The sequence below is a fragment of the Hylobates moloch genome, unplaced genomic scaffold (assembly GCF_009828535.3).
Source record: "Hylobates moloch isolate HMO894 unplaced genomic scaffold, HMol_V3 SCAFFOLD_6, whole genome shotgun sequence".
Taxonomy (NCBI): Eukaryota; Metazoa; Chordata; class Mammalia; order Primates; family Hylobatidae; genus Hylobates; species Hylobates moloch.
Window position 1 is genome coordinate 72,912,512 of NW_026652281.1, and position 13,180 is coordinate 72,925,691.

Consider the following 13,180-nt stretch of genomic DNA (forward strand, 5'->3'; position numbering starts at 1 on the left):
AGTGCTCAATATCCATATAGGGCTAGCATATACTGTAGTGGGTACAGCAGATTATAGAGTACTTCCATATGACAGAAAGTTCTACTGGGCAGCACTGTCCAAGAGCTTCCTCATTTTTTATAGCTGTATAGTATTCCATTGTATAAATATCCCACCATCAGTTTAACCAAACAATTGGTACTTTTCATTGCTGATTTAAAGTGTTATTATGGTGCTCACTTCAGCAGTACATACACTAAAATTGGAATGATACAGAGCAGATTAGCATGGCCCCTGCACAAGGATGACATGCAAATTTTTGAAGCATTCCATGAAAACATAAAAACAAAATAAAATCAAATGTTATTATGGGGTAGCTTCCCTAAGAACAGAATGACTTTCTTTGTAATAAATTATACCTCCACCACAAAAAGGGGGGTGAAGAAAAACTAGTATTTGGGGTGTTCTAATATCATTCTATTAGAATGATTTATCTTTTTAATATTTTTATTTTTAATTTGTGTAGGTACTTAGTAGTTGTATATGTTTATGGGGTAAAATGGTTTGTTTTGTGCTAGGAAGAGGAATTAAAAAGCAACTAAAACATTTTATATTGAAGTTCATAAGAAATAATCCTTAATCTTCACTTCTCTCCATTTTTCCTCCTAAATCTAACTTACCTGGTTTTCTGAGAAGCTATAAGTTTAAAAGCTTAAAGCACTGTGTGAGTGCTGGGGAACCAATCACCCCTGACGTGACTGAAAAATGGAGAAACAAGACGGGCCTGGATATCTACGAAGGATATGGACAGACTGAAACGGTACCTGACCTCACTGAAAAGACATAGCTGGACTCCATTTAGTCAGATGAATAAAAACCAAAGTGTCCACTGTCTCCTTATGACTATTTGAGGGATAGGAGTTGAGTGGTTAGAAAATGTTTAAAAAACAATGCTTGCAAGAACCTAATTGCAAAAAAGCTCTGTTAACAGATGGTTGTTTAAATAGCCATTCATTGACAAACACCACTGTTAATGGATCAGAGTGAGGGCATTACAATATTTTTTTAAATGAAATAATACTGGATCTACTGAAAGAAAGAATTCCTCCCAATGTGATAGGGAAGTATCTTATTTAGGGCTGCCTCGAAATGGAAAATGCTGAGATCCTTGCTGCCTGAAATATTAAGAGTTTGCTGGACAACTCCATAGCAACCATACTCTAAAAAGGATTTTTTAAAGAGCTCATAGAGCTAAGGAATAAGAAATTCTAGAGGAAATGAATGAAATAAGAACGAAAAATGAAATAAGAACAAAAAATGAAATAAGAAAAAAGAACAACAGCGGTTATTTTGTAGAAGAGGGAGGAGTAAGATGAAATAGATAAGGGAAAGGCTGAAAAAAACTTTTCACAATGTGTCTTTATAATGCTTCAATTTATGAACCATGAGAATATATCACCTGGTAAAAAATGAAAATATCAAAAATAAAAATCAAAAATTGAAAAATTCATTAACTAGAAATAGCATAACAAGTATGCTAATATAAATGCAAATGTTAATATACTCATGTTTTGATAAATATGGATATGAGTAATTATTGTTATAACTATATTTTATACATATGCATGTATTTATATGTTGTTTATCACTACATTCCATGAGAGTATAGCATTCATTTTGAGCCTAGTTCATAGTAAGTTTTCAATAAATAATTTGTTGAAATGAATGCATGATAGATGAATAAATTTTAAGGGACTTGTAATGTTATCTTACTTTTTCTTCTTCTTAACTAGGTGCTAATCTGTGGAAATTTTAAGGGAATGAAAATTAAACCTGGCTCAATGGGAAAACCTTCTCCTGCTTTCGATGTTAAGGTTTGCACATCCCCTTCCGGGAGAATGTTTAACAACCCAGTCTGTACACTACCTACCTACCGCTTACTCCCATATAAACTTTCTTTGTTATGGTGGTGATTCCATTTCACTTCCATGATACTTTAATTTTTATAAATATGTGAAAATGAGTTAGAAATGTTAGCTTCTTGGTCTCCATTATTTTGCAAATACCTATATTGTACCATATAGTTCTAAGCATTTAATAAACGTTAACCCATTAGGCTGGATGCAGTGGCTCACGCCTGTAATCCCAACACTTTGGGAGGCCAAGGCGGGAGCATCGCTTGAGCCCAGGAGTTCAAGACCAGCCTGGGCAACAACGTGAGACTTTGTCTCTACAAAAAAATATAAAAAACTAGCCAGGTGTGGTGGTATGTGCCTGTGGTCCCAGCTACTCAGAAGGCTGAGACGGGAGGATTGCTTGAGCCTGGGAGCTTGGGGCTGCAGTGAGCCATGATCACACCACTGCACTCCAACCTGGGCCACAGAGCAAGACCCTGTCTCTAAATAAATAAATATTAACCCACTGAATTTCCAGAAGAAACCCCATGAGAAGCATACTAATATTAGAACCATTTTACAAACAAGGCACAAAGAGGTAAAAGAACTCACCAGAGGTCACACAGCTAATAGCTGCTAGAGTTGGGATTCAATCCCAAGCAGTCTGGCTCCAATATCTGCACTCTTAACCACAACACAACACTGTCCTCTCTGGCAAGGGAGGTCAAGACCTTCTGAGCAGGTCAACTAGGCCCGAAGAGACTTCAGTTTACAGTGGCTGCAGCACTTTCCCTCTCTGCTCCCAAGCCTGCCTGGCCATTTCCGGCCTCTCTGTATCCACTGCCACTACTACCACCCGATGCCTAGGGGGAATTCCAATTCCCCATCAGCAAGCTTTATGTAGGGTTAAAATTGTTCTCAGATCAACCCAGCTTCAAAGCTGGGTGTAGCCAAAGGAACTTAACACTAATTTAGACACTCCTCAACTTATGATAGGGTTATGTCCCAAAATAATAAGTCATCATAAGTTGAAAACATACTAAGTCACAAATGCATGGCTGACTGGGAGTTGTGACTTACTGTTGCTGCCCAGCATCTAGAGAGAAACATGGTTTCAACTGAATGGTTATCTTTTTCACTCATTGTAAAGTTGGGAAATAGTAAGTTCAAACCATTTTAATTCAGAGACCCATCTGTATGTTAAGAGAGAACAAAAGCAGCAAAAATATGGATGAATTAACAGAGTACAGCTCTTAGATAAATGTTTCCCAAGCTTGTTTGATCATAAATATCATATGGATATCTGTTAAAAATACTAATTCTCAGGCCCGTGGAGAGACCAATTCAATAGATTTGGAGTGGGACTCTGACATTTGAAATCTTGTGATTTTAACAAGCACCCCCAAGTAGTTTTTAGGATCAAGTAAGTTTGAGAGAGTTTAGATGAGCTTGATTGCTGCTGTAACTCTTTAGAGAATAAACCAGATCCTGGGTCCTTTCTCTCACTTTAACCTTGCTATGGGAACCTGGTCTCAAGATAGGATAGCCTAGTGGTTCAACTGTATCTCTGCTATTCACTATCTGAGTGTCTGGGGGTACACTGTTAAAGCTCTGTAAGTTCCAGTTTCCTAATTTGTAAAGTTGGGACTAGAGTGACCAACCTGTCTGTTTGCTGGGACTTACTGGTTTTAGCACTTAAGGCAATACATCATGAAGAACCACCCCCCAACAACCCCTCACCACTTCAGTCTCGGATGGTTGGTAACCCAAATAATAACAGAACTGATTTCATAGGTTTCTTGTGGTGATTAAAGGAGACAATATGTTTAAAGAGCATATCAGAATGCTTAGTACATAATAAAGGTCCAAAAGATGGGTGCTATTATTTACTTCTCCCTCACATTCCTCTTTGAAAAGCTTATCTAAGAAAAAATGGTAGGAGAGCCCAAACAGGCTTAGCAATAGTTTGTTGGTTAACAGGCTACCTTAGGTTGAAGAAAGAAATATTGATAATTAAGCACGCTCATGTCTGCATTACAGGGAAGTTGATATGTAACACAGCTATGTTCTTTTTCTTCCTTCCTTAATAGCAATTCCCAACATGCATGGCTATCAGGGTCTTACAGGCACAGCTGTACTCACAGTGATCCCAACTGCAAGGTACCCCCGCCTGCTCCCCATTAATTTGAGCCCAGTGGTTTTCTAGAGCAGCTATCTTTGAATGCAAATATGATGAGGCTGAGAGGAAAACAGTACTTTGCCTGCATCCCCAGTCATTTTTAACTCTTTTCCACGGGCCGTTATTATGGCACTTCTTGTTCCTTAGCTAAGGGCATCTGCAGTAACATTCTGGCATCTGGGGATGTGTTCCAACCAGGTGAATATCAGATTCCTACAACTTCAAAGCCCAACCTTTATAATCTTCTTTGTTTGGTTTTAAATACTAATAATTTTCATGTTTAAACATTTTAAGACCCTATGAACAATGAGGAACATGATTCTCCCCAGACACAGAAGATTTTATCTGTATTCCCATCTATTAAAATCTGTGATAAGTAACTGAAACTTTTAAAATACTTCCTTTCCATCAATAATTCCTTCATACCTGGAACCACATATTTCTTTAGATAACTGGGTGGGAATTTATATTTTTTTATTTGTAAGAGCTTAAAGAGAAGTTTTTACGCTTAGAATTCCTTTGCCATTTAAGTTTCTCATTCAGCACATAAGCCCCTTTCCTTTTGGAAAGTGCTAGATAAGTATTATACTTATTCTCCATGCAAGCCACACCTCAAGTTTGAAGGTATCTGGAGAATATATATAAAAGCAGAATTTTGATACTTAGAAACAGCTAAAAGTCATTTAGAGCAAAATCTGATATACAAAATCAGCAGTCAACTTGAGAAATGCTAATCTGATTTTTTTAAATTGGATTAAACCCTCTAGAGGCATTGCACAGAGGAGTGTAATGATTAAAAGCATATGATCTGGAGTGTAAGTGGTGAGATTTGGATTCCAGCTCAATCATGCACAGTGTTAAATTCTCTACACCTCAGTTTCCTCATGTGTCAAATTGGCATAAAAATTCTAACCACATAGGGCTACAGTGAGGAATAGGTACATATTAAGTACTTAAAGGTTTAGCATTAATTACTTAGCATGTAGTAAGTACTTAATAAATGCTAGCTACTGTTAGACACTTCAGGGAATGATGAGGATTGGAGAGAGGGTAAGAGAGCAAGGCTGTGGCTTACTCACCATTGTCAACCAGAGAATATTCCTTTTCCCGTTTACTTATATTGGGCTTCTGAAGTAAGGTTCTGTAGGTTCCACAGCTAAACAAAGTTTGAAAACCAGTAATGAAGATATTTATTTATCAAGAAGAAAAGATAATCAAGACCTATTGCTAAATGATAAAAGCAGGTTGGCAAAACTGTATATTATAAAGCAACCCTATTTTTCTTTTTCTTTTTTTTTTTTTTTTTTTGAGATGGAGTTTTGCTCATTGCCCAGGTTGGAGTGATCTCGGCTCACTGCAACCTCCCCATCCCGGGTTCAAGCAATTCTCCTGCTCAACCTCCCAAGTGGCTGGGATTACAGGTGCCCGCCACCACGCCTGGCTAATTTTTCTATTTTTAGTAGAGATAGGGTTTCACCATGTTGGGCAGGCTGGTCTTGAACTCCTGACTGCAGGCGATCCACCCACCTCGGCCTCCCAAAGTGCTAGGATTACAGGCATGAGCCACCATGCCCAGCCAGCAATCCCATTTTTCTCTTTGTCTATATTGTCTCAAAGGATATTACCAAAATGTGATTATTACTGGATGGTAAAATTTTTTTAAAAATTTATCCTTCTTTCACATGTTGGTAACCTGTATTTAATATTTTATGCAATAAGAATTTAAATAAATATATTTCTCTTAGGAATTTAAAGTATATTTAAAATATTTTTGAGCCAGGTGCAGTGGCTCATGCCTATAATCCCAGCACTTTGGGAGGCCAAGGCTGGAGTATCACTTGAAGCCAGGAACCAGCATGGGCAACATAATGAGTCTCTCATCCCTACAAAAAAATAAATAAACATTAGCTGAGCATAATGGCATGTGCTTGTAGCCCCAGCTACTTGGGAAGCTGAGGTGTGAGGACTGTTTGAGACCAGGAGTTTGACGCTGCAGTGAGCTATGAGCTGTGATCGCACCACTGCACTCCAGCCTGGGTGACAAAGTGAAACCTTGTCTGACACACATAAATTTTTTTTTTAAGTCTTCATTTTTAAATGGCAAAAGCCAAAATAAAACTTGCAAAGTTAATATTTAAGCTGCGACATTAAACAAAAATTTCCTTAAATAAATTGTTCTATTTTATCCTAGATTGTAGATGTAAATGGCAATGTTCTACCTCCTGGACAAGAAGGAGATATTGGCATTCAAGTTCTACCTAACCGACCATTTGGCCTTTTTACTCATTATGTAGTAAGTGACTTACTAAATAATCTCTTATTTTCTATTTATTTTTCAACTGCTTGGTAATAATCCCTGTTTGCCGCAAAACATACTCAGGACAGGTACTTGACCATTTTTTGAGAGATTGGTTGTCCTGAATAGTAATCCCAAAGACAAGAAATTGAAGAAATACCCAAATTCTTGCTGAAGAAAAGCATGCTGGTCCCCTCAGGCCAGATCACTGTTCCAGGTCCATGAAGGCAAGAGGAAGGGACCCTAGAAAGAGGACAGCCTCTTAACATCCCCTTATCCTCTCAATTATCAAACAAAACCCACTCATTTTCCTGAAATCCAGTTAGTGCTCTTTCTTTTTGGGAAGAGTGAGAGGGACCGGGGATGTGGGGGTGGTAGGATTAAACAAATGTCTTTCACAAGAGGCTTTCTAAGCTCCTTACTGTTTGCAAGAATATTTTCATCTCTAATCACAGTATACAAATTAGAGCAAAGTCTCTATCATATAATAAAAGATCCAGATGCTACTTGCCAGTGTATTTTATATAATGTAACAGTATCTTGTTCATTTTTCTTATGTCAGACTTGCAGAACCAATTCTATTATTGTGTAAAACAAAACAAAACACAAAAACAAAACAAACCTGTCTGCTCTTTATTAGGTGTCCGTGCTTTCTTTCGACTCTGAGTATTTACTTCTCGCTTTTCCTACCAGCATTATTAATCAATTAGCAAAAGACTTAATTTACTCCTCTGAGCTCCTGCAATATTTATTTTGTAATCTATCTAAGAAAAATCTCAAGATGGAAACATGACTAATCTTTGTAACTGTAGTTTACCTTTCTTCTGTTGGGCTAGCTCCATGCTGGAATTTCATCTTTATTTTCACAGTCTATCTCTTCCTAACTCTAATGCTTCTCAAAGGAGCCAAACTTTTCTGCTTCCTTGAACATTTAAAAATCCAACTGAGGGCCAGGAGCGGTGGCTCACACCTGTAATCTCAGCACTTTGGGAGGCCAAGGTGGGTGGATCACTTGAGGTAAGGAGTTCAACACCAGCCTGGCCAACATGGGGAAACTCCATCTCAATCAAAAAATACAAAAATTAACCGGGTGTGGTGATGCACGTCTGTAGTCCCAGCTACTTGGGAGGCTGAGGCAGGAGAATCACTTGAACCTGGGAGGCAGAGGTTGCGGTGAGCCAAGATCGTACTACTGCACTCCAGCCTGGGTAACAGAGTGAGACTGTCTTGGGAAAAAAAAAAAAGAAAAAAAAAATTCCAATTGACTAGAAGAGTTGGATTCACCATAATAACAAAATGCTATTTGTTTTGCAGGATAATCCTTCAAAAACAGCTTCAACTCTACGAGGCAATTTCTATATCACTGGGGACAGAGGATATATGGATGAAGATGGGTATTTCTGGTTTGTTGCAAGAGCAGATGATGTCATATTATCCTCTGGGTAACTTTCTTTTCCATATGTGCATATGTCTGTGTTAACTGATCATCAGTGTTCTAGGGTGAACCTGCCACTCACCTGTATGTATTTCTGCCATATGTGTTTCTAGTTATCGAATTGGACCATTTGAGGTAGAAAATGCCCTGAATGAACACCCTTCAGTTGCAGAGTCAGCTGTTGTCAGCAGCCCAGACCCCATCAGAGGAGAGGTAAAAGAACTGATTCATGTCAACTTTATAATTTGTTGGCAATTTAACACATACTTACAAACAGTAGCTCAGTGAAACAGAATTAACCAAATGATTCATTCACTAAATGTGCAAGTCAGATAGAAATATGCTAGTCAGAAAGAACTGCTACAAAATAAGATTGAATTATGAGTTGCAGCTCTGACAAACAAAATAAGGCTGAAAATATGTACTAGAAAGAATTTGAATTCCTTCCATGGTGGACTAGGGCAAAGATGGTGTGAATGCCAATAACCCAGGCTCACATCAGGATGGGGTGACAGAAGTCAGCTGGATGGGATCAAGTTGTTACCCAGAAGGTCTGGAAACCAACGAGGTCCCTGGTGTAGTGAAGGAGAATGGGCTGGCATCAGATGTCAGGAGTGGGAACCAGAGGCTGGAACTGAGGTAACCATAAGCAGTCTGGGTAGGTAAATAAGTAGTGGTTTCAGGAAATAAACTCTGAATAACACAGGCGTCCTGAAAGCCCACTCCTATTGGGGCTGACCACACAGTATTTTGGCTTAAAAGTACCATGCCAGGCAGCCTCCTGCGTTTTGCCTGTGTGTCTACAACATGCCCCTAGGGTTTCTCTAGCTGAGTTACAAGTTCCCACAAGTATTTCTTCAAGCCATATCCCTTCTAACACTGAATCCAAGTTTTGAAGATGACATTGATGTCAATACAAATCCAGAACTTTCTGTACCATGTATTCAAGCTCCTTATCTCAAATCCTAGGTATAGGGCTTCAAGCACAGAGCACAGGGCAGAGTTAGAAGGTATCCAATCTCAGGGGATGAGATAGGTCCTCAAGTTTAAGGCAGGCTGGGCACAGTGGCTCACACCTGTAATCCTAGCACTTTGGGAGGCTGAGGTGGGTGGATCACCTGAGGTCAGGAGTTTGAGACAAGCCAGGTCAACATGGTGAAACCCTGTCTCCACTAAAAATACAAAAATTAGCCAGGCATGGTGGCACATGGCTGTAATCCCTGCTACTTGGGAGGCTGAGGCAGGAGAATCACTTGGACCCGGGACGGGGAGGTTGCAGTGAGCCAAGATGGTGCCACTGCACTCCAGCCTGGGTAACAGAACAAGACTCCATCTCAAAAAAATAAAAATAAAAATAAAAATAAAAAAGTTTACGGTAAAAATGGGAGATGTGCATGTTACAGTGGAAGGTGGATCTCCCCCCAGGACTGATTCCCCTAACTGATCTTTGATGCCAGAAGATACCCTGTAAGTCCTCCTGGATGGCCCAAAGTTGTTCCAGATATAGCCCAGTGGCTGGGAATTGGTAGTTTGTCAAGTTGCTAGGATGACAATCGCTATTTACTTTGAAAGGGTATATTCCAGGCAGCTGAGGGCAGGGAAAACAGTCAGTGATTATTGGCTTGTCTCTTCGCTCTGAACATCACCGGCAAGGTTTCACGAGTCTTAGCTCTTCCTGTACTTCTCCCCTACCGTTAGTCATCATCAGTTTTACTCACCTAGACAGGTGCTTACTAGGGACAGGATGGTAGCTGAGCCTTTCAGAACAGGGTTGGCTTGGCAGCCACCTGATATCCTAGCGTACAATATAGGAAAGATCTGTAAGTGGGTTGTGGTCCCCTCACAGCTCCAGGGTGTTGACATAGGGCTTGGATTAGTCAGAGCGAGGGGGAAAGTGTGGCCAGTTTTCCAACAGTGGTAGGCTGCAGCATTTCCTGGTAGAAGATGTGAGTAGGTATCTCAAACGAGGTGTTCATGAACACAACGGCCATGTGCTCCATGCCTCAGTTTCTGCTGCCAGGCCTATTCTCCTGGGTTAGGTCCTTCTCTAGGCTGGGTCCTGCCAGGCAGGGTAATTGGGTAGCAAGTTCCAGAATTGATTAAAAAGAATATTTGGATTTGAAATACCATTTTACCATTGGAATGTGAAATAAAGACTTGAGGAATATGTGTCTAGATCACTAGGTTCTTAAATTTTTGGGATCACATATCTCTTTGAGAATTTGAAGAACACCATAGGCCACTGTTAAGACTTATGCAGTGATGGAAATGTTCTATATTTGCACCATCCAATGCGATAGCCATGCATGGCTATCACTTGAAATGTGGCTAGTGTGACTGAGAATATTTAATCTTATTTAATTTTAATTGATTTAAATTGAAATAGCCACACGTGGCTAGCGGCTATCATATTGAATGGCACAGCCATAGACTTTTCTCAGAAAAATACAAGATTTTGCATAGAATTTCATGGAGATTTGAAGCCCATTTATGGATTCTGGGTTAATAAATAAGACCCAAACTTCATGTAATTCTAAGACTACAACTAAGAGCTAATGTTTTTGATGACTTACTATGTGCCAGGCATTATACATCTATGCTAATTCATTTAATCATCATAATCTCTTTTACAGAGAAGGAAACTGAGGCACAAAGCGATTACCTAACTTGTCCAACATTACACAACAAACTGTGACTTGAACCCAGCTGTTCTGACTTCAGAGTTCATACTCTTACCCATGTTAGGTTGTTCCTTGTTAATTTAACATTTTCTGCAGTAGTTTAAAAAGATAAAGGAGACTATCCAAGTTGTAGAAATCGTCAATATGTGAACCAGTATTGCAGTTTTTAAAATAATTTACCTTTGAACGACTCACATGCAACAAGCCTAATTTTTTAATTTGTAAAAACGTTGTTAATGCAGCAGAGCTAGCATAACTACAAATACATTTTATAAAATGTCAAAAAGTGAATGGAACAAAATTATATCCATAGACACACACACACACAAGGGTTCACAACTGCCCCATGGCACATGTAAATTAAAAATGTTCAAGTGTTGTTGTTTTTTTTTCTTAGAGACAAAGTCTCATTATGTTGCCCAGGCTGCTCTCGAACTCCTGGGCTCAAGCAATCCTCCCACCTCGGCCTCCCAAATGTTGGCAGTACAGGCGTGACCTGCTGTGCCTGGCCACAAGGGTCTCGGGTAAAGACAAAAATGGGTAATTGCTCATACAATGTAAAACTGCCCACTGGCGAACAATTTTCAATATGTGAAAAAATTATAACTTCAAGTCTTTGTTTCTTACCAAATGGCTGTCCTGGTAATTTGTTGTTTCAAATAATTCCTTTTCAATGAAATCTTTACTCCCAGATCAAAGTGGATAGGAAATGTTGCCAGCTTATCTTTAAGCTGGACAAACAAATCTTTGAATTTAATAAGATTTCAGGCACTTAAGTGCAGGATATTTAATCATAAAAAAGCTTCAGGGGACTCTCCTGGAACTGTGCCTACAGGGAAGCATCATTCCATAGCCAGCTCCGGGCTGGTAATCAGGCTTTGGAGGTACATACTAGTTGATGCACCTAGACTCATGCCTCTAGGGAAGGCAGTAAATGGCAGTCCTGGTAGTGCCCTAGGACAGAAAATGACAGGACTCCAAATTTACTCTTAAAGGGGGCTATGAGGGATGGCCCATCTTTCTGTCTTCTCCATTACAGGTCCAAAAACTAGGCAGAGTTTTCAAAAACATTTCTAGGAAGGATAAAATTTGGAGAACAGGATTTGTAAGCATAAAGTAATAACATCTTTCTTGGCTTCTACCAGTTAAAGGCCACCATGATTTCTACTGTTGTTCCTCAGGGCCATGGAAATGAATCAGAGCAACAAAAAAGTAGCTGCTGGAATCTTCACAGCCTTGTATAAAGACTGCATGTTCTCTGTGAACTGTTCCCTTCAACAAAGACATGGCAAACTCAGCGTGACTACTGTTTATAAGTAATCCCCCATGCTGAGGGCTAGCTGGACCAGGTTGGGTTGTTACAGGGGTCCCAGAAGCTCTCCTGTATTAGGTATGGACCAGGAAGTGGCTGTCCTCAGAGCACAGAGCTGGGATCAAACTGTATTAAAACACACTGGCCCACCCCACCAGGCATGTAGATTCTCAGAGCAAGCAAACAAGACATACTAAAACATACAAATGCATAACTCATTTTCCTGGTGTTTCAAATATTTATTTTAGGTAGTAAAGGCTTTTGTCGTTCTAAATCCTGATTACAAGTCACATGATCAAGAACAACTAATAAAGGAGATTCAGGAGCATGTTAAAAAAACCACAGCACCTTACAAATATCCCAGAAAGGTAGGCATCGTAATTATAATGAATATTTGCTCAGTGTTATGGACAATTTCAACCGTTTATTTTTACATTTTAATGAATATTTTCTTCACACATGCTACACCACATGTCCCAAACTGAACTGATGACATATGGGTAAGAATCAGAATCTTTGAAATTAAAATGAAACCCTGAACCTATTTTGTTTGGTCCTTTGGCTTACTGGACTCACAGTAAATACTTAATATCAAGACAAGTTTCCTAACAATACCCTTTTCCCTATTTTGGTTGTTACCCAAAACCCATTCCAAAGACTATTCTAATTCTTCCACCTAGAATTCATAATCAAACTGCTGTATAATTGGCTTTATGTAAAGATAAAAATTTCCAGGCTAATTTTCTTCCCCTTGATGCCAACAGGTAGAATTTATTCAAGCGCTGCCAAAGACTATCAGTGGGAAGACAAAAAGAAATGAACTGAGGAAGAAAGAATGGAAGACAATTTAAAGTTGTTTCATTAATTACCATATCTATAAAACAAACATAGTATCTGTCAATCTCTAGAAACCACAAGATGATGGAGAGGTGATAAAAACTGTGGTAGTATGCTTAGAAACTGTTGATTTAAAATATCTTGTGGTTATGATATCAGAGGCTAAATTTTGAAATAAAATATTTGGCAAATTCCTCCTCATTAGTGTCAATCTTCCTATCATTTCTTAATATAAAAATACCATCAATTGCTGATTAATTTTTAAATGTATAGTATAGAAGCAGTTTCTGAACCAGATCTCTGCTACATAGGTTTTCAAACTTTAGTTGACTAATTCTTCTGATATGTTGATATACAAATCAGAACCAATGTTCAAGCCATGAAATAAAACTAAAGAACTTATAAAAGTTTTTAGAAAAATATAAAATATCACATAGAAGATTATGATAATTCTCAAAGTACAAGAATCTACCTGAAAATAGACTAGGGATTTTTATTAGTCACATTTTTGCAAATAATTTTAAAATAGTCGGCCGGGCGCGGTGGCTCACGCTTGTAATCCCAGC

The 13,180-nt window shown here is 38.8% G+C and overlaps 1 protein-coding gene and 1 non-coding gene across 5 annotated transcripts in view; both read left to right on the forward strand.

Moving 5' to 3' along the window:
• Positions 1-12,919, forward strand: part of ACSM3 (acyl-CoA synthetase medium chain family member 3) — a 34,571-nt gene extending 21,652 nt beyond the window's left edge. For 2 of the 4 annotated variants that reach the window (XM_032157073.2, XM_058440794.1), the window contains exons 8-14: positions 676-799; positions 1,773-1,853; positions 6,245-6,346; positions 7,664-7,791; positions 7,898-7,997; positions 12,026-12,145; positions 12,542-12,919. In XM_032157073.2, coding sequence (XP_032012964.1) covers positions 676-799; positions 1,773-1,853; positions 6,245-6,346; positions 7,664-7,791; positions 7,898-7,997; positions 12,026-12,145; positions 12,542-12,628 — 742 coding nt within the window. In that variant the 3' untranslated portion in view covers positions 12,629-12,919. Of the gene's footprint in view, positions 1-675; positions 800-1,772; positions 1,854-6,244; positions 6,347-7,218; positions 7,349-7,663; positions 7,792-7,897; positions 7,998-11,646; positions 11,782-12,025; positions 12,146-12,541 lie in introns of those variants that run through there. The other 2 variants (XR_009214149.1, XR_009214150.1) reach the window with 2 other exon arrangements.
• Positions 212-318, forward strand: LOC116472004 (U6 spliceosomal RNA). The gene has a single exon (XR_004248929.1). It is a non-coding gene; the product is annotated as a U6 spliceosomal RNA (small nuclear RNA).
• Positions 12,920-13,180: the final 261 nt, after the last annotated feature.